This window comes from Perca flavescens, chromosome 5 (assembly GCF_004354835.1).
Source record: "Perca flavescens isolate YP-PL-M2 chromosome 5, PFLA_1.0, whole genome shotgun sequence".
Lineage (NCBI taxonomy): Eukaryota > Metazoa > Chordata > Actinopteri > Perciformes > Percidae > Perca > Perca flavescens.
This window is the reverse complement of record NC_041335.1, coordinates 30,702,066-30,729,305: the sequence shown is the minus strand read 5'-3', so window position 1 is coordinate 30,729,305 and position 27,240 is coordinate 30,702,066. Positions and strand designations below refer to the sequence as shown.

The 27,240-nt window shown below is 39.4% G+C and overlaps 1 protein-coding gene across 1 annotated transcript; it reads right to left on the bottom strand.

Moving 5' to 3' along the window:
* Positions 1-1,541: 1,541 nt before the first annotated feature.
* slc39a14 (solute carrier family 39 member 14) lies at positions 1,542-26,404 on the bottom strand. The gene is made up of 9 exons (XM_028577813.1): positions 26,222-26,404; positions 24,961-25,310; positions 21,810-21,987; positions 17,186-17,355; positions 15,032-15,154; positions 8,764-8,913; positions 6,419-6,653; positions 5,160-5,344; positions 1,542-3,553 (listed from the first exon to the last, which is right to left on the bottom strand). Exons 2-9 carry the CDS (start codon positions 25,279-25,281, stop codon positions 3,401-3,403), a joined length of 1,515 nt encoding a protein of 504 aa, XP_028433614.1. The 5' UTR covers positions 25,282-25,310; positions 26,222-26,404; the 3' UTR covers positions 1,542-3,400.
* Positions 26,405-27,240: the final 836 nt, after the last annotated feature.

Sequence of the window (27,240 nt, the reverse complement as noted above, 5' to 3'; positions counted from 1 at the left end):
AGTTTTTAACATATAGTTAACATTTGCAATGCAATGAAATGTCCTATTTCTTAAATACTAAAACAAAGATAAACAACAAATAAAAAGACAATTTTTTGTCTGCTTTCATGGCTTGTGGTGTAAACCCGAAACTGTATACTTCATATTCGGTGTAAATCATAAAATAAATATATGGCTCAAAAAACAACACAAAACCCCCTTATACATATCAAGCAGCAATAATACTGTACTTCATGATCCCCCGTTTTAATGCCTTCTCCATCCAGGAATAACGGAAAATCGAAATTGTATAGACCTTACCTAAAGGACTATACAATGGGACAGTGAATCACAGCTTCCAGTTTCTCTCCAATAATAATCTATAGCTCTATTCTATGCTAATATTAAATCTACAGAAAAGTATGTACGTTTTAAGATTGGATCACTTACTCTGTGTTGAATTTTGAATAAGGAACAGAGAAAAATTGGTGTACTTCTGGACTCTGAATACAACAGTACGATACACTAAATATTGTCCACCGGGTTATTTGTAGTCTTAACAGTAGCACAAAGAATGGTGTTGCTATGGTGTGAATGGCTGCTGTTCCAGTTTTTGTAGTTTACAACATGATAAACACCAACAACTTGTCCCCTGAAAGCTTCAATAAACAATCAACATTAGAGATCATAAACCGCTTTTCACTGGCCCAAAGTATGTGGACACCCAAACATTGCACTCATCTTCCAAAACCATGGGCATATAAATCTGTTGCTATAACAGCCTCCACGGTTTTGGTTTTTGGCTTCCCCCCAGATTTAAGAACCGGGCTCTGTGCACATCATCATGTTAAAAACGAAAAATGTTGCCACAAAGTCAGAAGCGAACATATCATAGTATGTTGTAGCATACAAGCAAGATTTCTAGGGCGGCAGCTAACAATTATTTTCATTATCTATTAACCTTTTCTTGATTAATCATCTGATCCACATCAGAAGTCTTTTTGTTGTTGTTTTGTTCAACCAACATAAAAAATATACAATTAACTATCATAGCAGACAACCAGCAGAAAACACACCTGAGAGGCTGGAACCAGAGTTTTTGGCTTTTGGGCTTAAAAAAAAATTTGTAGGCATTTTATTTGTTGTTGATTGATTGATTAATAGTTGCAGCTCTGATGATTTCTCTTTATTGGAACTAAGAAGTGTAACCCAAACTCAGCCCGAGCTTGTGCTGCAGCATGGTTAGCATCGTGGCCTCACAGAGAGAAGGTTCTGGGTTTGAATCCAGGTCGTTCGGGGCCTTTCTGTGTGGAGTTTGTATGTACTCCCCATGTTTGCGTGTGTTTCCTCCAGGTGCTCCGGTTTCCCCCACCATCAAAAAACATGTACTAGGTTCTCCAGTCAGTGCCCTTGATCAATAGCCTGGAAATCCAGACCCAAATCCGAAAGATTAAGGGTCTGGCACTGAGTAATGAAAATGGCCCAACTTAAGGGGCGGCACCAAGCATGCATTTGAAAATCTCACTGCACGCAATTGGATAACACTACGACCAATCACAACAATACACGGGGTGACGTATCCAGAGCCCCATGCGATAATTTTTTTTCCCCACTATGCCCACGCCAAGACCTGCCCTTACATAGCTATTATTGGCTAGGCGTCTATGCTTACGAAAGGTAACGTAACGTAACCTGACTTGTTCAGGTCCTATCCCCTGACCAATATAGCTATTCTAACCACTCAAGGTCAAATGCCTAACCCCAACCAATCGACCACTATGGCCACACAAAGTGGGTCTTGTCATGGCCATAGTGGGATTCGTAATTTTGCGAGCCCTATACACTTAGCTACCAGCGGAGCTAACTGGAAGATTAAACTGTGGCTCGCCTATATCAGATACACCGAAGTACCTTCAGAACTGCGATCAGTGTTATCAAATGATATTCTGGGTCTTTCAAAGATCACCAGGTATTTATTTTTTCAGAAAAACAGATGTTTACGTTAGCTTTGTGACGTATTTGAGAGTAACAAACTAGAGCTATCGCAAGCCATGAAAAACAACCCCACAACAAAAGTGCATATAAATAAGCATGTCCACATACCTTTGGCCACATAGTGTAACTCAGAGATCAGAGGGTTTGTTGTAACAACCTAACTAGATACAGTATATAACTCAATTTTCATATCATTATTATGTAATTTAATATGGATAAGGTCACATAAATGTAGGCGAGATGTGCATGTATATGTGATATAGCTTACAGTATTCTGTTCAAACTATTACTGTACAATAAAAGAATAGATCATTCTGGGAAAAATAGTCTGTGGGATGTGCGAGGACCAGAGATTTGCACTTTCAGTTCAAGAATGCAAGGAATAAAAACTATTCAATTCTATATTAATGAAGGGCACAGATGGTAAACTATATGGAGAAATGCTGCTGTGGACGCTGAGTGCTGTTGCGTCTGATCTGAAGCCACTAATATTAAACTCTTGACCTTATTCCACCTTACATATCTGACCCAGGCTTCATTTAAGACTTCTAACTGCATGCCGAGGATGTATACAAGTCCGTACTGAGGAGAAATAAAGAGTGTCCTTCCACACGTCACTGTGTAGCCCTTCAGCATTCCCAATGGTCTGCCCATTTTTGGTCTTCAAAAGTCCAATTTTATGTTTATCATGTATATAAAAAATATAACATCAATAAACAAACAACAAAGTACAGCTGGAAGTCAGTTTGATGTTGACACTTGATGGAAATTCTAGGTCAGGTCCTTAATGATTCGTTTTTGGTATGTAATGAAAAAAGGGAAGAGGACGGGGGTTAAAGTCTGGAACAGAAGGCTGTGGGCACAGAGGATTAGTGATCTAAATACTCAGCATCTATTGAATCCCAACAGTTGAGGTTCAAAATGACATCCACTGAGGGAAGGACGATAGGGAGAAAAAAGAAGAGCAGGAGCCAAAATGGCTGATCAGTAGTCTGGGAAATAGAGAAAAGTTTGAGCGACTGGGTGAGTATTGCACGTCAGTTCGGAAGTCTCGTCTCTGCAGGCTGATCGCCGCTTGAGTTGATATTTCTAGATTGTTAAGAGGGAGCAGCTGTCAGGAAAAGGTGGATAAAACATGAAAACAAGGCCTCCACCCCCTTGGTCTGGGATCTACTGCATGTAGGAACTCTGAATAAACGGCTACTATTTTTTTTGAAAAAAAAGGAGGTGTGCGTACTTGCCGCACAGCAGCCAAACTACCGAAACTCCAAGGGTCCTGAAAACAGAGGATGGGAGTCAGATAAAGAGAGAAAAAGTTCCCTAAAAAAAGCTCCCTCCTCTTTGGGCTTGCAGTTTACACCATCACAAACTAGCTCTGTTTCATTTCACTGGTCAGAGCTGATGTTGGTTCCAGGAGAGTCCAGTGCTAGCCCAGCTGTATCTGTCCAGAGTACATGGTGAGGAGGAGCATGATGGCGAAGCCCGTCAGCAGGCCGGCGTTCTGGATGGCAAAGGTGAGGAGGAAGCTGCTGCCACCCGCGTCCTCTTCTTCACGACTCACCTCATTCATCTCTGGAAACTGAGAAGCAAAAACCAGAGAGAGAGACCTTTTTTTTAAACTTCTTTATAACGAGCGAAAGTCCACTTAGTAGTAGGCCTGCACGATTCGGGGAACGATTTTTTGAGCTTAGAATTAATATCTCTGCCACGATTTTTTTCTCACGAAGTGTAATGTTTATTGCGCACATGAACCATGATAAAAAAAAACAAATTGGCAGTACCAAACAGATTTTTTTTTTGCACCTATAGCAAATTGCGCATCACCACAAGCCTGTAAACATAGAGGCTTCAATGAATAAAGAAAATAAAGTACATACTGGCCATTTAAGTACAGTAGGCTACCAAAAATAGTGACATATAACACATTGAACTAAATATGGCCCTGATACAGGCTCTATCTGAACTCCTTGAACATGTCTTTACATAATTAAAACATGTCAATGTTAATGCCAAATGCTTTCAATAAATTAAGTCTTTGACTCTGGAGGACCTTTGTCAAAATTACTCAAGTGATATCATCTGGGTATCTCAGCTACAGATTTTTAACCGAAAAACTGCATTAGGAGTTAGAAAGACGTGGGGATTTACCAGGCAGTGAGGGTAAAACAAAAGCTTAATTGGCAGTGTAGGGACGAGTGATTTTGTAGCTTGACCAATAATATGGACCGGCTAGTCAGGATCTTACTACTTCACTGAGGTGCAATAATAAATCGCTGGAGTGTGTCTTTAAGTAAAGTCAGTTTAGTTGCACACTTAATTTAACTGCAGCAGCACAATATCAAACAAAGGATCTGTCCTGAAAAGTGACATAAAACACACCTACTGGCAATCAGTGTACAGATCAGTTAGTTTTCAGGGGTACTTTTTTTAATTTATGTAATTGTATGTAAATATAACTTCTAGAAGCAGAGTCGGGATTTCCGGCAAAACCTTATCTAATTCCAAGGTGCATGAGAAGGAAAAAGTCTGATGGGGTAAAACTCTTGCAACAATTGTAGTATTATGAAAAAGTTTATTGTTAGAGCAACATATTCCAGCTTGTGGCCTGACCCTGATGAAGAGTTGTCTTAGATTTACCTCCTAAATATGTCTTCTTTCATAAGAGTGTGAAGACATGAATATGGATTTACTGTACTATGCCTGACACAGTGGATATACTGTATTATACTGCACTGTAAAGATAATTACATACAAACTACATTTATAAAACCAAAAACATGTATTGCATGCCCTTTTCCCCGTCTGGTTAGGTAACTTGTTGGGTCTTTGTAAATTATAGAGTGTGGTCTAGACATTCTCTATCTGTAAAGTGTCTTGAGAGAACTCTTGTTATGATTTGATGCTAAAAATAAAATTGATTTGACGGCAATAAACCTTCAATTTCTGAATCAATTTTATTGTTTGATGACAGATTTTTCTTCGTAATATACAGTAATCAGCTAAATGCATGATGTGACATACCTTTCCGGACTAGAAATGGCCTCTTCCAGTGTGTGAAATTAGCGTTAAATATCTTCTTGTAACATGTTCTTAAAGGAAAATTCTTTAAGTCTGCTTATGTCTAATGAGACCGCTCACCAAGAACACATCCACCCTTACAACATCACTTTTCCCCAAACACTGACCATGTCTGCCAGAGCGATGTAGAGGAACATTCCCCCTGCCAGGGCAAAGATCCAATTGGGGGAGAAGCTGTTGCCGGCCAGGATGCCAAAGCCCATGCCCAGGTAACAGCAACAAGCCGACAGGAAGTTAAAGAACAGAGCCTGCTGTATGCTCATGCCAGCATTCAGCAGGATCACAAAGTCTCCTGGTAACAGAAAGAGAACGACATAAAGAGAAAAACAATGTACCAGGTGAGACTTGAAGACCGGTAGACAGTCAACGGCCAAAATGATAATCACGATTATTTTTGATCAATATTGAGATCATGATTAATTATCACGATTATTTGTTGATTTTAACCAAAACTAATTTTATTGTCACATAGGCTAATTATAACTGCTTTCACATCCATATTATGCTACATTCCTGCCAATACATCCATATTGTGCTACATTCCTCCTTTGTTGAAGGATACAACGAAGGAGTATGCCATTGCAGCTGTTGTGCGAGCGCTTTCCACACATGCACGTTTGCCGTGAAAAGATACAGGCAACGCATTTTCTGTTCACGTTAACACCGCATGTTGAAATGATACGGTATCTACTGGGCGAAATAGCAACGCGGATTATGGTGCCACTTAAATGTCTGCGTTGTGCTCTGATACTCCAAAACAGATGTTAGAGGCAACAGAAACATCGCTGCATGTCACACTAGTAAACACTAATAACACGTTACACAGCAGGTAATGTTAGCCTACCATTAGCTATAGTAGTAACTGGATTAAACACGGCTAAAATGCTGACAGCTAAACGGTGTAGTGTGACTGTATTTCACTGTAGAGGATTCCAACAGCGGGACGCACAACCGTCTGCCGCTAAAACTATGAGCTAAAAGACTCAAATTAGCACTATGGTCACTGCTGTCGTTGGAAAAACAACACCGACGGGACAAAATGTTACGTTTACTGGTGAACTGGTAAACCTTGTGACGACTTATGACCGACTGCTATCTGTTGTGGAATTTTCCTCACGTTACTCCGTCCTCTGTGACTGTCTACATCTAAACCAACTGCGCGGTGCATGGAACAACTCTGATTGGCTCATGGAGGCACGTGATCAGACAGTGGTTTACGGAGATTTGAAAGAAACGCATTTTAAATATCGCTCGATCACGTGAATTTTATCACGGGAAGCCAAAATCGTGATTAAAATTCGATTAATTGTGCAATCCTAGCAGAAGCCATTAGAAAACATATGGCTCAAATCTCATCCGGACTCACCTAGCTCGTGGGGGAACTCCTCACACAGGATGGCCACGGAGGTGCTGACGCCCTGGAAGACCGAGGCAGTGAAGGAGGCGCCGATGGCCAAGCCGTCGATAAAGTTGTGCAGGCCATCACTCAATGTGATCATCCAGGCCAGCGTGCCGATGTCGGAGTAGGCCGTCCCTTTCAGCCAATAGCAGCCACCGCGTCTGGTGCCGGACCGCGCCCCGCTGTCTGGGCTCTGGGACTCCTGGGATGAACAGTGAGGGACACCCATTAGGTAAATACGTGTGGGCAGAGCAGCAATATACAAACACCACATCATCATGTTTCTTAATTCAGCTGGTAATTAGGCTACGAACACAGAATTTGAAGAACTATTTATTATAATTTTTGCACGAATTTCCAGGTGCATCTGAAATAGCTGGTTCCCAACCTTTTTACGCCGATCCCTCGCACAGGTCCACGGGTTGAATAAGTCTATGAAATGTAAGCAGTAGGATTGCACAATATATCTAGACTGGGTAAACCCAGCCCGATCTGCCGGCGATTTGATTTCGCCCTTCAGCTCAGGCTGGAAACCTGTATGTCAGGGGTGGCCAACCAGTTCAGCATAAAGAGCCACAAAAAAACACGCACCATAGCAAAAAGCCACACAACACATGCACGTCCATATTACAAACAGCAACAGTGACTTCCAGATCTAATGAAAGTCATAATACATAGCAGTTTTCATAGGTTTTTTTTTCTTACTTAGATTGACTCAGTGGGAAACCTGACAGTCTTTGTTATCCACAATCCTTTTTAGGTCTGGTTGTACTCTGTTGTGGCCACTCTTTCACTCGTTTGTCACTAGAGGGGCTTTCAAACAATCAGCAGTGAAAGGGTTAATGAGGAAGGTGATCTGTGGCCGCTTTTTTTCCTCAGGTTGCAGAATCTGTCCATTATTTTTTATTTTAAAATAATTGGCAAATGCATCATTCAAATGCTTTTTTTTATTAAACTTATGTGAAATGTTTCAAAAAGTAAAAAAAAAAAAAATCTACCAATAACACAGCCCCCAGCCACACAGTAAGAGCCTCAAAGGAGCAGGCAAAGAGCCATATGTGGCTCAAGAGCCACAAGTTTGCCACCCCTGCTGTATGTTTATCTATCCTGCTTCCATTACAATTTTGCGGGGACCAATCCACCTGGTGCTAATGGCGGGCTTCTTGTTGACATTCAACATAGCGCCCACCGAAGCGCAGCAACCCGTCGATGCCGCTGTCACTGCTACGTCACCGGGATTGTTGGTCTGATTGGTTGAAGGACTATCCAATTGCGTACAGAGTCATTTGAACTATGCCCGTTGATCTTCTTGTGCAGTAGAAAATACAGAGCAGACTCCCCAGACTAACGTTCAATCTTAAAAGATTGAGCTTGGTCTGGTGATAGCCAGACTACAATATATTGTTTTTTTTTTATCGTCATTGCAATATCAACTGGCGCAGTAAACATATCGCGAAAGACACTCCGAGATTTTCTGTGTTAGTTGAAAGAAAATATCAGCAGAAAACGGCACATTAAATTTCAAATGTCATTCTTTTTTTAGTGAACCCTTAAAATTCAATCCAATCTTCAATTTGATCAATAAAATATTGTTGGAAATGAATTCCTTTCATTGGTTTAAAATACATTGTATTTTAACAGAATACTGAAAGCAGCGGAAATGCAGAACTGAATATACTTTAATATCTGTTTATTTATTGCAAATAGTATTGTTATCGTGATATTAAACCAAATTTTCGCATATCGCATATATTCCTAATATTGTGCAGCCATAGTAAGCAGTTCAACCAAAAAGTGATTTTTCTCCTCGTAACCTCTCAGTTTGTGTCTTCTGAATAAAAGTTTGAGGTCTGAAGACGTACAGCTATATAAGATTAAATGAAAAAAACAAAACATGAGAATTACAATTTCAGTATCTGATCATTATTACTTTACTGTCAATTAATCATCTTGCGACCCTTTGAGTGGACCCAACCCCCATGGATGGGAACCACAGTCTTAAATCACCATCAAATAGGTTGATCTTTTCTTTAATAATTATGCATTAACATATAATTACACCTTTTCAGTTAAATATATCAAGCAATTTTTTAATATTATTTTATTAAAGTAAAAGAGTTGATATTTTTTTAAATAAATCTATATGTGGTTATATTATAATAATAATAATGATAATGTCCCCTCTTGTGTCCCTTTATGACACTGTTTTTATGAACTCATTCTCAGGGATTAAAATCAAACAAAATAATAAATTGCAGAGCATCAAGTTCCATTACGAAAAACAAACTAAACTTATTCTCCTCCATCATTACCTGTGGCGCCTGTGCAGGACTGAGCATGAGCTCGCCCTCCCCAGCGTCGACCTTGCCCAGAGCCAGGCTGCTGGCTTCTCCGTTCTGCTGCAGCTTCTCCTTCTCGCCCTCCTCCACATCTGTAACGGGGTAATGACTATGGCCGTGGCTCTGAGAGACCGAGAGAGAACAGACATCATGATCAAAACATAGTACATTATTCATAAATAATATAAATAACTATTTTGAGGGATCCATTCCATTTTCTACCTGACAAACTAAATAACTTTAAGCTTTAGTAAATGAATACGAGAAGAACAGAGAGGCAATAAGGCTCAAGTTGACTAAATCACAAGCACAGTGTTTCCTAGAACCTTCCTCAAGATGACCTGTGCTACTGTTGTCCCATTAGTATCCTCTGCTACTGTTTCCTCTTGGGATTGTGCCTTGACAGATAGATGCTTTTTTGCCTCAGCTATATGATGAATCATGCACGTTGATGCAAGTTAAAAATTGATTTATTGATTGGTTTAATGAAGGCTTGCAATTTTGACTACAATTTACACAATACTTCTGCATTAACACTCACAGCATTCTTTCGCAAAATGATTCCATCAGAACCACAGATGTGTCTGAGATTCTGTGTGACACTTTATTAAAGTTTGCATGGACAGTGACTCTAGGCTTGCATCACACATTCAACAAAGTTACACATTGGCGGGTCAGTTGGAGTACAACAACACAAATTCTGTGAACACTTTACCAGAGCAGGTACCCTGACATACAGCGGACGGATTCTCCTCTCAATACTACACTACATAATAACATTTCTCCCGAAGAAGTTTTAAAAATAACTTGACCCTGACAGATTTGGGAGTTGTTAATTAGCTTTTTTGGTCTCTGTTTTGGCAGTAAAAGAAAAAAGCTGACAGCAGCATTATAGATGCAAATCTGGGTCAAAGAGCTTATGTAATTGGATCAGCAGGATGATGTGTTACTTAAGTAAGCTGGACCATATGGCTCAAAGCACAGTAACCACAAGATGGAGCAACTGTCCACAATCGCCCCCTTTACTGTACATTCCCTGTTGCTTCTGTGAATGAAATTAGCCCCACTGGAAAACTCTACTAGCATGTGCAGCTAAGAGTTTAGGTAAGAGTAAGTTTAGTAAATCAAATTAAATTAAGAGTGAAGGTCAAACAGTGCTATATCTTTATCAAAGTGACTAATAGATCTGTATTTCAGCTGTCAAATGCTACATACACCACTACTGATTTGACCATGGGAGACCACAGAGCAGGGATGAGAAATCTCAACCCCCCTCTTCACCCGTCCAACACCCCTCAAACCCCCCTCACCAACCCCGACGCCTTTGAGGATCCGTATACCCCGCCCATGCCATTGCTCTCTCCACTCACCCTTTCCCCTCTTTCCACCTGACCCCTGGTAGAGTTCACTGACCAGATGAAGCAGCTGGTATATGCTGAAACCAAATTTACCCCCGTTCCTTCTCCCATCATTCTCCCCCAGCATCAAACTGCCCCCGTTTTGACTCAATCACCGAAAGTAAAACGCCAGGCACCTCTGCCCCCTCAAGGACGGCAGCTAACTCCTTCTCCCCAGACTGATAAGGATGCTTGTGTACAAAATGCAGCAAGCTTTAACTGATATGTGCCGGGTCCAGGCTGCACACCTAGTGGCGTGACTCTTTCCAAGACAAGCCTGGGCCCTGTGTATTAAATTCTTCCTGAATTTATGTTGTGATAGGGAAAAGAAAAATAATGGTGAATCTGCTAAGTAAGAAGAAGCACATAACTGCAAACTTAGCATCCATTCCTCGTCAGCCCCAGCCTGTCCCAAAAACTTAGACCGATAATTATTTTAACACACTAACACTAGCCTTACTAAAAATCATTTTTAATCAATGATTTTATTATTAAGCACAATCTTGATTTTGTGTTTTTAAGTGAAACCTGGTTAGACCATAATAACAGTGCTGTAAGTCAGCTCCCCCTAACTTCAGTTTTATGAGTGAGAGAGTGAATAAGAAAGGAGGTGGAGTCGCCATTTTGTTTAATGACTCATTCCAATGTACGCAAATATCTTGTGGAAATTTTGCTTCTTTTGAATATGTGGCTCTTCAGCTAAGGTCCTCCCCTCAAGCTATATTTCTAAATATCTACAGGCCAACTAAATACTGTGAAACCTTCTTCGATGACTTTACTGAACTGCTGTCCATAATCTGTATTAACTTTGACTGTGTTTGCTGGTGGTTTTAACACTCATGTTAACCCCCAGGACCGAGGGACCAAAGAACTGTGTTTTGTTTTTGAGAACTATGGACTGACTCAGCATGTGACGGAGCCTACACACAATAAGGGGCACACTCTTATCTCCAAGGGTCTGAACATTTCCAAGGTTGTGGTGACTGATGTTGCTCTCTCTGATCATTCCTGTGTTTTCTTTAACGGCACTATCTCTGTGCACAAAAGTGTCCAAGCAAAAGGTAATCAGAAAACGGTACATCACTGAAAACACCAGTGAAACATTCATTCAGCTTTTCTCCTCCACACCCACCCTCTCTGAGCTCTTAGTCACTGAGCTTGCAGATCATTTCAATTGTAAAATTACAACTGTTATTGATGCCATTGCTCCACTAAGGTCAAAGCTGTCTCTGGTAAGAAAAGATCTCCATGGAGAAATGTCACACTGGTAAGAACAGAAAAAAAGAGTGTGTCGAAAAGCTGAACGCAGGTGGCAAAAAACTAATCTCCAGGTCCATTATAACAACTATAAAGAGAGACTACACATTTATAATTTGGAACTGAGGAATGCAAGGCGGTCCTTCTTCTCTGACATTATTCCCAGAAACAATAATAATTCACATGCTTTGTTTGCTACTGTCGATAGGTTAACAAACCCTCCAGTACTATTAGCATTTGAACTTTTATCTACCAAGGCCTGCAATGAATGTGAAGTCTTCTTCAAAGAAAAAATTCAGAAAATTAAACAAGCAGTCAGTGCCTCCATATCAAATACAGGATATGTGTTATCACAGTGTCCAGGCTAAAGAAATTCCAATATGACACAATTTCATACGATCAACCATAAAAACCTGGAGGACATTATACAACATCTGAAAGCCTCCTCCTGTTGCCTTGATATTCTACCAACGGGCGTGTAAAGTTGTTCGGTCTGATACCGTAACTACTGAGGTAGTTTTAACCCGGAGTGACCTGGCTGACGCGCTGATGTTAACATGCTGTGTAGCGTTCAAGAATCGTCTGACGATGTTGCATTGCAGATTAACAATATGTTTATTTGGTAGATTGTGCAGCATGAAATGTCCATTATTTCACGTTTTCAGCGATAAATCCATAAACAATTAGACAACCTTAGAACAAAGGCTTTGGCGCCAATGCACTCCAGCATCACAGCATTCGGTGTCACAGCGTTAGCGGTCAAAAACCATTTGCCCTTTCCGGGCCAAACACCTGCCGGCAACAATTTGGAGCTCACCTTTATAACCTTGCCCCAGGTAATACCACAGTGCCACCCAATGTACATACAAAAAACAACACCCAAAATCTAAACACTTGAAACAACATATTTGGCTCCTACAGGGCATTTTCAAAAATGTTTTGAATTGTTTGGCTTCTGGATTCTGAATACTAGATCCTGTTTTTGACATCAATTCAAATTCAAGAATTGAAATTTAGGAGTCATTCTCAATTCAATTCTGAATTGTGCACAAGCCTGGTGCCAGAACTTTCTTAAATTAAATGAAGAAAAAAGTGAGGTGGTTGTTTTTGGAGCAAAAGAGGAACAATTAAAAGTCAGCGCTCAGCTTCAAACAATGTTAAAAACAGACAAAGCCAGAAATCTTGGTGTAGTCATGGACTCAGACCTGAATTTCAACAGCCTCATTAATTCAATTACAAAGTCAGCCTATTATCACCTTAAGAAAAGGACTTATGTCTCAGCAGGATTTGGAAAAACTTGTCCATGCTTTTATCTTCAGTAGACTTGACTAGTGTAAAGGTGTCTTTACAGGTCTCCCTAAAAAAAAAAAAAATCTATCAGACAGCTGCAGCTGATTCAGAACGCAAAAACAAGCCAGACTAGAACAGTACACTATCCATTTCATATAGATAACTTTGAAAAACACACACACACAAACACGATAACATCACAGTCATGAATACAATACTCCATGTATGGGGAAGAATCAGGACGTGAGACACCAGTTAAAGAAAACCATGAATAATTAAAACCTTCATAGATGCATGAATTCAATACAAATGTACAGGGTGTCACAATTTTTTGGACAAGATGGGATAGACATTAACTATCAAAAAGGAAACACACAAACAAAAAACAACTGACGCGACCAGTAAATCTTGTTTAGCATTTACAGTTACTGTTTATACAGTCACAGTAATCGATGATTCAATCTTTTAAGTACTATTGTGTGTTCAATGCTTATTTTTTTTTTAGATTATTAAAATTTTTATAATTTTTTAAGCCTTTGTTTGACAGGTCACTAAAGTGAGGACAGTCTACTAGAAATGTGTAAAAAACAGTTTAGAGGGCATCTTTGCCTGGTGCTGCGGAGCAGAGTTAAAACATTGTGATGTTAGTCTGTAAACAGCTGAGCAAAGGTACAGCTCACTCAGTTCATCTCTGAAGGACACGTAAGAATGTGTCACATTTTTACGTCTACTACTGTACGGTATGTACAGTCGGTAACTAGCTTACATCAAGATAAGATACATTTCCATATAGTTAACTCCTGAGGGCAGTACAGTACATTGCCTCCCACCCAAACTTTCCATCCAACTGGTTAAACCTGCCACTGTACAGATCATACAAGAGGGAACAATTACATCTGTGCGTCATGATGGTGCTCATAGCAAATAATGATTGGAGAAAATGATCGGTTGAGTCATAACAACATGGCCTGGCATATTAACCTGAAGCAATGTTAGAGGACAAATAAAGAAAAAAAAATAGAACAAAAAAATAAATAAATGAAGAAAAAAATCAATACATGATACTGATTCAGTATTATCATTTATTGATCTATTAAAAAAGTCTTATATTGCTCGACTGTTCCATGATCTGTCAAACGTGTGGGCTGATAGTCAACTCTTCTTGATTAAGGGGAAATAATGACAGAAAAGTCAAGAGACAACGTTAGTTTCTCCTTTGCTTTGGAATCCTGGTTTAATGCTGGCCATACTGTGTTGTGTCCTTGTGCGTTGACCTTGGATACAAGCTGTTTAAACCTGCCATAAATACCAGCTCTGTGAGGCTCTCAAAGTACAGTGTTGTTGAGACTGGTACAGAAATGTTGATTCTGTGTTGATGTCTTCTGCCTATCCCTGCTGGTCAACTTAAAGCACGTTTTTGCAGCTCTTTTTACATTAAATAATGGCAGTTATTGTGACTTAAAACTATAGTGCGTAGTTTCTGTCTCCCCCATGAGGAATTCTAAGTAATGACAACAATTCTGTCGGTGCATCCACATGACACAAGCCTTCCATGAGAAGAGGTACATTAACTTTACCCGAGTTTCTGCGCACGAAAGTCGCCGGACGACACCAATTTCTAAACACAGCCATGCTGAGAAATACAGAGTTTTGTGGAGCTGATCGTCTTAATTAGCTTTGTAGCAACTCATTTGGCAATGGCTTGAATGTAACGAACGTTCATGATTATAAAAAAGTTACGCATTTAAGCTTCAAGTTTTTCCAGTCTTACATCTCACTCAGGCTCAATTGTAAAATTGCACCAAATTTGATTTAAAGAAATACCAATTTAACCAAATCCATCTTAATGCTGTAATATACCCAATTTAAAAAAAAAAAATATTAATTAAAATGTCATAAACATGCTTACATTTGAAGGCATTCTTTGTTTTAAGTAGGACATGTTTGTATAAAACCAAATGCCATACATCATATTGCAGATAATAAAATTAACTGATAAAATACCTAATTTGCAAAAAAGGTTCTTATAAAAGAAAAAGTAACGTGATTATTGCACATTCAGTTTGATTTTGAGCACCAACTTCTGGCTTCTTTGGTCTTAAGCTGCTTTGACAGCTTTCATATAATATATAAGAGTAACCACAGAGGGACCCATGCAAAGTTGACACATTTTAATGCTACTCATTTCCCTTATGGCTATGCTTGTTGTTGCAATTATAATTTTGCCAATTTCCCACCACCTATATCTAACAATAAAACAATATATACCACATCATTCTTGCTATGTATGTACTCACCCCGTTTTTCTGTTTGAGAAGCACTCTGAGGACCTTTTCAGTGAAGAAGAAGAGGTAGAAGCCTGCGAACACCACCGCAGATTTGGACACGTAGAAATCCACCATGGGGTCAAAACCAAAGGCCTACCATTGCAGGAAATAATATGTTAGCTTGTGATGAATATTTATAGTAGCTGTTATTACATCATTACTTCCTGACATCACTCGATGTGCATATTTTTGAAATAAGGTACAACTATGAAATGTAATGTAGTTAGTTTTTTTTAGAATGAACATTTAGTGGTTGGTGATTTGCTTGTTTTGAACTCTAAGTGAGTCTAGGCTGCCTAGTCAGCTGTCTAAAAAAAGAGTGTACTTTAATTTTTGGCAAATATTTTCCCATGTTTATATTCACTGTCAGGGCCGGCTGATGAACAAACTAAACAATAACATCAACTAGAGTTTATATGGTTTAAGATATTGTAGAGATGTTTCACAGTAGCCTCTCATCGGAGACAGGTTGAATTATGTATGTACTCATCCCCCCCTCCCGTAGACACAAACCTCCCATAAAAAAACCCCACTTCAGCTCTGAGGTATACAACTGTTTTTTTTCTTACTATTCATCCCAAGTCAACTGATGCAATGAATTATATGGCCACTATAAACCTGGACATGTGTGCACACCGTCTAGATAGCATTTAAAAACATAATAAACATTTGCTTGCATTTGTGGATTACGCCACTCTGAAAGTATGCCCTGACTTTGAAAGTCAGTGTGTTGACAAGCTTCCTTAAGTAACCCAACTTATTTAACCTAATGTAAATGAGACACCTACATGTATTAATGACAGTAAATATTAGATATTAGATTGTGAGTACATATCATGGCTAAAGGTCTTCTGTAGACATTAGACTATAATTACATTAAATATTAGTTTTTCCTTGTAATCAGGTTTTTAACTGTTAAAGGTAGACTTCAGACACAAAACGCAGTCTGCAGCATCGTATATTACCAATTTACTTAAAATATGTCAGCTTTGTTGTAGCGGAGAAAGCGGATTACTGACCTGATTCCTTTCAATAACCTGGTTTCTTATATGCATGTAACTGGTAGTGTGCGGATTTGGTAAAAAAGCTGACGAATAGCTTCACAATGTTTTGAAACAGATCTAAAACAGTGTTAAAAGCACTAGATTTAAGACATCCTTGAGCATTCATTCAAAAGGTAAGTATCCCTTTAACATATTAGTTGTATTACTTATCACTGGCAATGCTGCAAATCAAAGGCGCATGATTTTTTTTTGCAGTTCTTTAATCCTTGCATCACTCTAATAAAGTTACTTTTAATGTGTCAGCTATTTAGTTCAATGATTCTCATCTGGTTATTTTGATCTATAAAACTGTTTCCAATTAAATTCCGTGAGTCACAATACACACTCAGTTTCCAGTTTATTAGGTAAACTTAGCTACAACTAATGTGGACGAATACAATTTATTGCAACCATGCAATAAATCCTACCTTCAAGAAGGTTATAGGAGTTGGGTTAGTTTAGTTTCGGGAGTTGTCGACTCAACTGCATGATCATTTTGGAGGCAGCAGTTTGTGCTGCTGTGTATTTGTATTGCATTACGCAGACAAGGCGTTATTTATTATTTTGTCCAACCTTATTATAATCAATGAAAACTGAACATTAAAACCTTCACAAAGTTACAATTTATTGCAGGACCATATTCGATTTAATATCGACCACCGCTACGTATGAGTCAGTCAAGACTTGCTTTTGTGAAGTTTTTCCCAAATATGATAAATAATACATTGGCCCTTAATTTGCTTTGTAAATGCTGCTTTTTGAATTCCTCGGATTTGAAATGTGAGGAGAGTAGAGTGGCTGATCTATGCATTTCCATCAGTCACAAATACACCCCTGATTTCCAGTGACAAGGATTACTATGCATTTTTTTTTTTTTATTATTATTATTATAGTTCCGAGTTTTGCTCGTTCCTTAATTCACTTAATGCTGATGGTGGCAAGATGGCTGCCAATTAGAGCATATCACTCTATAGCTCAATATTATACACAACAAGAACTCATCCTCTTCCCTGAAACTGCATAGCAACCCTGCACTGTGAAGGAGCTGCAGCTATGTGAGTCAATGCAGCATCGACACTACCTCTGGGATGAGCTGAAACAGGGCGTTGGAGTAGAGCGTGCCAATGGCCAGGGCTATGAAGTAGAGCAGCAGTCGCTTGTAAAAGGTTTTCTTCATGAAGGGCACCACGCTCGCCCCGACCAGCGAACACAGAGAGATCAGTGTCACACACAGGATCCCATAACCCCACACTGATCAACGGAGAGGAGGCAAAAGAACAAAAGGGGGAAGGTGAGGAAAAAAAAAAAGAAGAGAGGGAGTTAGTTGAGAAATGATTTTATCAGATTAATTACCAAGGTAAGGGACAAAAAAAAAAAAAAAAGAGAACACCAACCAGTAAACTCCCTGAAAAGAAAGAAGGAATTGTAAATCAACCTGAGGAGAAAAAAAAAAGAGATTTCAAAGACACCAGAGACAACATGCTTATTTGTCCATTTAAAAACAGATCAAAAGAAGTGACACCACCTTTCATTTGAATTTGTTGTCTTTTGAAGCAGTCCTCGAACCCCATGCATTTTGATAGAAGGGGGAAGTGATTAAAGTACACACACACACACACACACACACACACACACACACACACACACACACACACACACACACACACACACACACACACACACACACACACACACACACACACACACACACACACACACACACACACACACACACACACACACCACTGTCCTAGCCTCAAGGTACACACTGCAGAACAAAAGGGGGCAAATTGACTTTAAATAGCCCAACAGTAGCAGAAGGAGCATCGCTAACAAGGGGTCACATTTCACTTTGAAGGACGCTTTAAGTCTTTTAGATGCTGGTGTGGTAGAAGAAAGAGCAAAACTATCTCTCTCTCCAATAAAAAACTCATAGCTGGCCTAGATTACATTGCCAGAAAAGGTGCAGACAGAGACACAGATAGAAACATACAGTGCACACAAACAGAAAAGCACCGCCAGATCATCGGTGATGTGGTAAGGGTAGAGTGGGGGAAAAAAACATTCCACAGTGCTTATTAGAGCCACAGAAAACCACAGAGAGAACACAAAGGCAGGAAGGAGGGGAAACAGATGTGACTACAGGACAGAAAAAAGAGGCATGGCCAAAGGTGCACTATTTTCAGCTGTAAGGCACTAAATTGAACTAAAGAAGCTTTCAGCTTTGGTGTTTGTGTTTTTGAAAAGCAAAAAAAAAGTTTATGGGATGTGAAAATATCTATGAGTAAAATATGTAGATAGAAATATGTATGGATGAATGGCAAACCTCTGGCAGGAGCTGCAGGATGGCAGTGGAGTACAGCGTGCCAATGGCAAGAGCGATGAAAAAGATGAGCAAGTATTTCATATAGCGCGTCTTCATGAAGGGAATGATGAAGACTCCGGTGAGGGAGAAGGCATTGATCACTGTCACGCTCAGGAAAGAAAAGCCCCACACTGGAGGTTTGAGTGACAAGAGGTTGGATGGAAGAGGAAAGTGTAATGTTAAAACAAACTTCCATGCATAATGTGTGGTAAGGCAGCTCTAAATGCAGCTAGGGCACTGCATTATCAATAAAACAACATGTTTTCTTTCAATACAATTATATTGGGGTCAAATAAAAAAAAAGCTAAATTATGTTACCTAAAAATCATCTTAGAAAACAAATACTTATCTAATTGCATTTTATCTGTATCAGCTGTATTGAAATGCAAGAAGATAAAAGTAAAAATGTCTTGCATTTCAATGCAACAAATCTACATGTGATTTTGAATGTTAACAGATGACATTATACAATATTTTAATTCATTTAACTCAGCTATTTTTATTTCAAGGTGAAGAGACTCTGAAAAACGATTCAAATGAAACAATATAGGAAAGGAACATCGCTCTTTGTGAACTAGTCATGACTCCGAAATATGTGGGAACAACTGCCTTAACTGACACCTGTAGAAAAAGAATAAGGCTAGTGAATATTATTTAAAAGGTTTGTGCCATTTTTGTCTGAGGCTGCAGCACCTGTGAAGTTTATAGGAAAGAAAGGTTAAATTAAGAAATGTATGATATATCCAATGCTGTGTAACCGAAAATACATTATGAGGCTTGGAGGTGAAGGCAGAGGCGGACTTCTTCAAAAGATGAAGGTACAACTCAAGTCTCTAGGAAAACATTTAATAATGGAAAAAAGGCACAAAAATGTGGACAAACAACGTAAAATTAAGATATAATTATTTGGCAAATAACATTATAAAAATATATATTTAGTAGAACTGCAACAGTTAGTCGACTAATGGATTAGACGATCGCTAGAAAAATAATGGCCAACTATTTTGATAATTGGTTAATCGTTAAAGTAATTTTTCATGCAAAAATGCAGTTTTCAGCCTCTCATATATGAAGATTTCCAGGTTTTTCTGTTATATCATATTAAACTGAATATCTTTGGGTTTTTTTGGACTGACAAAACAAGACATTTAAAGACAAGACCTTGGACTTTATGAAACCAGGATGGACATTTTTCTCTATTTTCTGAAAATGTTCACTATTTTCTGACATTTTATAAATAATATAATAGATAATAAAAATAAATGTTAGTTGCAACCCTAATATTTACTTCAGCCTTAAAATTACTATATTGCACCTACATTCTCTAATGTGGCCTGTGCACCGGTCTTGTCTTGTAGTGTGTGACATCCTGTTGCCGGTGAGTCATGTAGTGTGAAAACCACACCGACTTCAAGACTCTAAGGTGTAAGTCACTAAATCAGCATCAATTACTTTAAAACAGGTAAAAAGATGCTGGTTAGGGGAGGGATGTTTGACTTTAACATGTGTTTTGATAGTGAATCTGATCTAATGTGATCTCTGAGAAAAGCAAAACTTTGTATTTAGATAATGAGAACAGATCGGACTATAAACGTCTGCAGTAGAGATGAATTTCCATGGCATCTGCCTCCCTGCTGCTGGCAGCTCTCAACAGCCTAGGCAAGGAAAAACAGCTCAGAAGCCAAAATAAGCTGTCTACAAGGGCAAGTGTGAGGCGAGCTGAGGGCATATGAGTGGATGATAAGAGAAAACAAATTTGTCAGTAGAGTGGGAGAAATAGAGCCAGAGCTCTGGGCCATTAAACTAGTTATCTTAGGCCTGCCAAATATAAAACAAACTGGGTCAAAAGTAAGAACTGAAATTTGTGAGCTGGCTTAGCTGCAGCACAATGTGATTATAGTCATCACATTCATAAGGAAAGCTGTAATTTTCTTTTAGTGGAAACTACTAAAATACAATGAACATTCCTAAGCATTGCTGCTTTCGGACATCAGTTCTGCTGCAGGTTTGAGGGCAGAACATCACAGTTGACCAAATTATCCAAATCTGTCATTAGTTAGCTTTTTATACCGGCCACATTCTGCAATGCCAATTTAGCTTCCACTCAACACAAACTCAAAGGCTTGTTAAATCAGATGGAGATGCCAAAATGGCTTCCATGGTTCTCAAGGACATTCTAATGGCTGTGTCTGGAGTCTGTATGCAGTTACAATGAGTCAGCAGCCAAGGAAAGAAGAGTAGTTTGTGGCAGGGATGCTTTGCTGTCCCACTGTCTTTACCTGGATGAGCTCTCTGCTACATATCGTATATGCTGACTGAGGCAGGATTGTGGAGTTTAAAAGGATGGGTTGGTTTTTAAGCCAAACTGAGAAATGCAATTGGAGCCTGGGCTAACTACATGCTGTTTTGGCTTTCATCTCCCTTGGGTACATCATGATATCACTGTCTCCAGGCAACAAAATACACATTTGGAGTTCAGATCTGTTAAAGAAATGTGTTTTAAGGTCCCATTGCATTACGCTGAAGATAAAATTGCATAGAAAACAAGGGAGCAGAGGGGAAAACTTGTAATGCAATTAGTTATTGACAGAAATGACTATCTACATGTATGTATACTACATCAAAGTTTGACCAACAGACAACACAAATGCCATCATTATATCAAAAAGTACAAACGTAAGGTTAAGACGGCTACCCTATATTTTTGCTATTGTCAACAAATCCCATGAAAAGACCAAAACCAACAATATGTTAGTCCTTTTATCCAACTTCCACACCCTGCCTGCGTTTCTTAGTAACAAACCCATCGGTTCCTACTGAACCAAAGTCTTCTTTTTTTTTTATAAAAAAAAAAGAAGACTTTGGTAGCTTCAGCAAACGTTACTCAAAAAGGAATGAATTCCACATTCTTTGGGGACGACTTGCAAGTGCAGTTTTGGGGCACTAATGAGTGTTTGTGGCAGCAGGACAGTGTGGGATTGAGTGAAAATAAATTACATTGGCCAAGTTCATTATATTGACAAAACATGTCACCCAGCACAACGGTGTGACTAATTGTGTTTTTGGACAGCTGTTGGAGCTTTTGGCACAAAGAACTAACCTGCATCAGACTTTAGCTACACAAACAATACTTAATAGGATTAATTTATTGTTGGTTTTGGTCTTTTCATTGGATTTACTTATGTTTAGAAAAATGTTGAAAGTCACCAGACTTTATCCTTTAAATTTACAATAGACTGTAAAACCTGGAGTTCAATAAAGTAATATCTTCAGAGTTAACAAGACAGACAAAGATTACATAACATTTTATATGTATGATAAGTAACAAGTTGGAGATTACCTTCGGCATCTGAGGGCCTGGGGGAGGGGTCAATGCTTGACTCTTCCTCTTTTTGCACCTTGCAGGTGCCAGCATCCAACTGCTGCAGCATGGTGGGGCACAGCTCCCGTAAGCCCTGCCCATCCAGTCGGGACTGCTCGCTGATGCTGTAAATTGCCAGCGTGTCTGCAGGCAAGCACTGGAAATGAAAACATACATCAGTCAGGAAGAAGTTACCATTTCACTTCACAACTGAATTAGCCAGGATGAATTCCGAGACAGGTCAGGTTCCTTTAAATTTGAACCAGACACAAGGAAGGCTCCTATTTGTGTGCAATTTAGCTTTACTTTTTTTTTTTTTTTTTTTTTTTTTTTTTTTTTTTATCAGATTTAGCAAATTCAATTTAGAAATTGATTAATTGTTTAGCTCATTTCTCAAGCAAAAACACCAAACATTGTCTGGTTCCAGCTTCTCAAATGTGATATTTTGCTGCCTATATCTGTTATGTATATTTTAAGTTGTATATTTTATGGTTTTGGATAAAACAAGGCGTGAAAATGCACCTTGGGCCTCTGAGGTTTTATTCATCAATTAATCAAAACATAACATTCATCATTCAATAATGAAAAAAAGTAGTAGTTACTGTCCTAAACCAACTACAAGATAAATATATAGTATGTTGTCTGCTTCAGGTGCTTGTCAACAAAATGTCTTATTTTGCTTATATTGACTATTATTTCTAATTGTAGTGTGTCTGCCATAAGATTGCTTGAGATTTAAACAAAACTACTAAAAAAAACAGATGGAGTGGATGCCTAACAGCCATTAAAAGGCAGATAAGAGACATACAGTGATGTCAACTTCTGAAATCTATCTCCATCTCTGTAACTGTATCTATTTCATTCCTATATTGGGACACAGGAACCAGTTAGAATTTTATCTCCTGAGGAAAAAAAGTGAAGCTGAGTTAAAGACAAGAGATGTTTTCCACAACAGCAGGAAATGTGTTCAATATTCTATTAAATGATGGTACAAACTGTTCTCAGCATACCAACAAATCATTCATTTTGGCAGCCGTGATGTTGGAATGCAACATGTTCAGTGACGAGTAGCTGCAAGTCAAAGGTATTTAGCAACATGCAGGTGACACGTGGCTGAAAAGGTTACTAAGGAGAGGCCAGTGCTCTAAATGGGGAGAGCAGTGACAGGTATTGGCCGTTCTCTAAGTCTGACAGTTTTTCATAATCATACAGCTAAAGACAGCAACCCACAATGGTGCATTCCAACAAAAATCACTCGTTCAATCTCATTTCTCAGAATAGGTTATAACTTTGTCACCATTACTCTGGGTAAATCTATTCAAAAGCAGATCAGCAAGTGAGTCAATCATCCACACCTCTAAGCATGGGAAATATGCTAAATATTTCCGAGTGTTGCAGGGCCTCTAAGGCTCTGCCAGACGTTTTGACACAGCTAATGTGCACCTTCTCAAAGACAACGCATCAGGTCTCTTCTGGTGACATCCTGTTGTGGCAAAATCTTTGCTGCAGCAGTAAAAAAAATAATAATAATCGCAAAAGAAAATTAGTGGATTACTGGATGTTTGAGTACGAGAGAAGAGGAAGAAGTAGAGGAAGAAGGAGTGAGACGGCGCATGGACACGAGAGATGTGACGAGTTTATCATGTTTTATAAAAATACAAACATTTCATACACCAGCCGACACTGTGTTTGTGAGTAACATGGTGCTTTATGATCAAAGACATTTTTTGGATCTACCCCCCACCCCCACCTCTACCAGGGGAAGTAGAGTACATTTAAACATTATTAAATGAATACTCTGCCAGACCTCTAAAATTTAGAGCAAGCTCCACTTCTGCCAGATCTATTTTATAATCAGGAGCTATACCCAACTATCACACATCCCGATCTAACCTCTGCCTCTAGCTTCCAGGTCCTGCTTAATTGTTTGGCCACACCTTCCTGCCCTTACTGCACCTGTTGGGGAGCAGGATTCGTGTGAAAGAGCCACATGGCGCACATGCGGTGTGGTTATGGTTGGTTTATCTATTGTTTATACATCATGTAACTTCTTAGCACATACGTTTTTTTCTTATTGATTGAACAGTCACAGCTCACTGACAACTGATCACACACACTCACAACTTGCATTATTTGAATTATCCTTAAGAAATTATATTTGACATACCTGGTACTGTATGAACCTCCCTTGTTTGTTTAGGCGTTAAGGAGCCAGTCATTACACTGACCACTCCCTTTTCCAGTGTGAACAAGCTTTATATCAACGCTCTTTTATCACAGGCTATAGCAAGTCAATGAAAGAGGGTACATACACTTTGGGTATATTGACCTTAAACACGTCTACAGAGAGCTCCTACCCAGACCTGATTAGACTGAATATAATTTAGTCCCAACCCAACACTGAAGAGCTACTAGTAATAAAGACCTCTAACGGATGATGGGAGCCAGCCAATGTCAGGATTCAGTAATTAAAGAAGGCAATAAAAGGAACCCATAAACTGTAACTCTAGTTTAATTTATGAAGCTACTTATGAGCTTTCAGTGTACTCTTTGTATTCAGCAGCGGTTCCATATCAAGATTATGCACACTATACTGTATATTAAACTATGTAGCAGAAATAATTAACTGATTAGTCAACTAACAATAATTATTTTATTTATAATAATTTTGATTACTAATTGCTGGTTCCAGTTCCTCAAATGTAAATATGTGGTGCTTTTCTCTCTTTTATATAATTGTATATAAAATATTTTGGCTGATCAGAAAAACAAGAAATTTAAAAGACCTCAAATTGGACTCTGGGACACTGGCTGCTGCTTCTTTTTTTAAACTATTTTCTGGGGGGGAAATATAATTAGATTGATAATGAAGGGATGACAGGAAAGAGAGAAATGGTGTTGTTATTCGTAGTCAAAGACCTAAACCTCTATTCATCAGGGCGCCCCTCTCCTCATGTTTCCTAATTAACACTTGAAGGCAAAACATAACATTATAAAAAAGGTAATACCAAAATGTGGCTGCTTCATGTGCTTTACCTGCATTGATTCAATTTGCATCTGTCCAGCCACAGTGGAGCACCCTATCAGCTCAAAGTGCTAACACAAGATAAGGGAACGCTTTTGTTCTCACCTTGGAGCGGTTCGATTTGGGAGGTGGGATTGTTGTAGGTGTCTCGGCCACATTGCTGCTGTCACTGTCCCCTTCACCCTGACTCTGGCTGAGGAGGGCCAGCAGAGAGCGCAGCTGGGGCACTGTGATGGTGCTGTTGTCTCCATAGCGGGACAGCAGGTCCTGGAGCACCTGGGCAGGGGACTGTTTCTGAGCTTCCCCCTGACATGCTACTCGGCCCAAGGGGCAGAGAAGCACAGTCAGGGCCAGAACAAACATAAGCTGGGACCGGAGAAGGGTGATGGTCATAGTGGCACGGCCATGAGGGGACCAGTTAAGCATGGCTTCTTCACTGGCTGGTGGATTCTGATCTGTGGGGGGGGGAGGGCGAGACGAGAATAAGAGAAGAAATGCTTAAACTTTTAAAACTACGACAAAAGAAACACTGTTTTCTAAACTACACACTTGGCAATAGAAGCGCTGAATGTAAACATACATACGTACGCTTGTTCACAAAAACCCTTTTGAACCCATCCCTAAACATACAGTTACATAATTACATTGCAGAAATAATATACTAAAATTCTGACTTAAATGAAGAAATAACCTAACCCTATAGAATTTAAAGAAGCATTTGGTGTCAAGTTTTAGGCATTCAATAGTTTTGAATACTATGCAAAATAGCTGTAGGCCAGTACTCAAAAAAGAGCATTGATACCTAACCCTCACTGACCACGTTTAGTAGGTAAGGAGCTAATCCTAACAGTAAATTTAACACCCAAAGTAACCCCAAACGCCTACCTAGAGCACAAAGCACAAAGAGGGAGAAGGAAATCAGTGGGATAAACACAGCCATCAATTACATACAATTACAGACAAGCACACATTCACCAGACAACGCACACACCATCAGTGACAGGGACACCAGTGTAATAAACCAGCAAATGAATACAGAAACACTCTTAAACGCAAACCAGACATGCAGGATTCAGAAATTGTTTAATCATGTCACTTAAAAAAACTTGCCCAGGCTTATACACAAGAATTACAATATATATATATTTATATATTTTACATCAGCCAATGTGGGTGGGAATAATAGTATGCAAGCCTCCCTGACACAAACTTTAATGTACACACACCACACAGGGCAAACTGTAATGTTCCCATGCCCTGCTCCAACCCACAGAGCACCGATTCATTTCAGTGCACCCTGCAGGTCCACATGCAAAACTGGGCGGAATAAACAGACCCATTCATTTTTGTGTGAAGAGACGCTTACCTTTTCCTACAGAGGCTCTAATTGTAGATGGTGTGTAAAGCGCCTGAGTCAGTCTGTCAGCCCTGAAGCTCCGAGCGTGCCGAGTAATGCCCACAGGTTACCTGGGAGCAGAGATGGAGTCGGGGAATAGCGAGCGGAGAGGAGGAAATGCCTCAGGAGAGCAGCGAGCTTCTCAGGAGTGCAGTGAACTGTGGAGGAGAGAAAGAGGCAGATAAAAAGAAGGTAACGACTGACCGGTGAGAAAGAAAGAAACAGGAAAGGATGAAAGAAAAGAGGCAGTGAAGAAGAAAGAAATCTGAAATGGCAGCTGCCAGCTTAAATGTTCTTTATTGGCTCTACCCATTGACTTTCCAATCTTACGCTAAGGCCACAAGTCCAGCAACGAGCCAAACCCTCGCAATGAGCATTCCTTGTTGATTCAAATGCAGCTACATAAAGACAAGACTATTCCAATAGTTGGCAGAGGACATCTGGGAAATACTGCAGCTGCAAACATCCAATTCAGCTGAAGCTGTAGAGAAACACTACATGCTGCCAGCCAATATGGCCAAGTTTCTATCACTGAGGACTAAGAAACTCTAGAAATCTTGCTAATAAATGCCAAGAGTCAAAATAAGTGAGACAGCTTCTTTACATATACTGCTGAGATGCCCTTGAGCAAAGCACAACAATCCAACTGCTCAGTGGTCAACAATATACATGTGTGTACGTGTTGGGCAGCTGTGTGGAACTGTGAGAACAGCTGAACAAAAAGTTGACTTTCCACAGATAAAATACAACTTTCAAAAGGTCGGTCTGACTGCTTTATCTTACTTCACCAACTTTGTCCTCCCTGAGCTGACGAGGTAAAGAGAAGACTCTCCTCTTCCATATGTCACCCTCTCCCCAATTAATTGTACCCTCGCTCCCAAATGTTCCTCCTCTACTTGATCTAATGAGACCTTATTCTGAAGTAGGGGGGAAAACAGGTTATGGGAAATAAGAAAAAAAATCCTCTTAAGTCTCTTCAGCTCCAATTT

Excerpts from the sequence above, each read along its gene's own strand:
- slc39a14 (XM_028577813.1), bottom strand. The coding sequence starts at position 25,281 with ATGCTTAACTGGTCCCCTCATGGCCGTGCCACTATGACCATCACCCTT. Across the intron at positions 8,914-15,031 it reads TTCTCAAACAGAAAAACGGG|AGCCACGGCCATAGTCATTA; the intron begins GTGAGTACATAC and ends TCGGTCTCTCAG. Across the intron at positions 3,554-5,159 it reads ACATCGCTCTGGCAGACATG|TTTCCAGAGATGAATGAGGT; the intron begins GTCAGTGTTTGG and ends TTTGCTTCTCAG.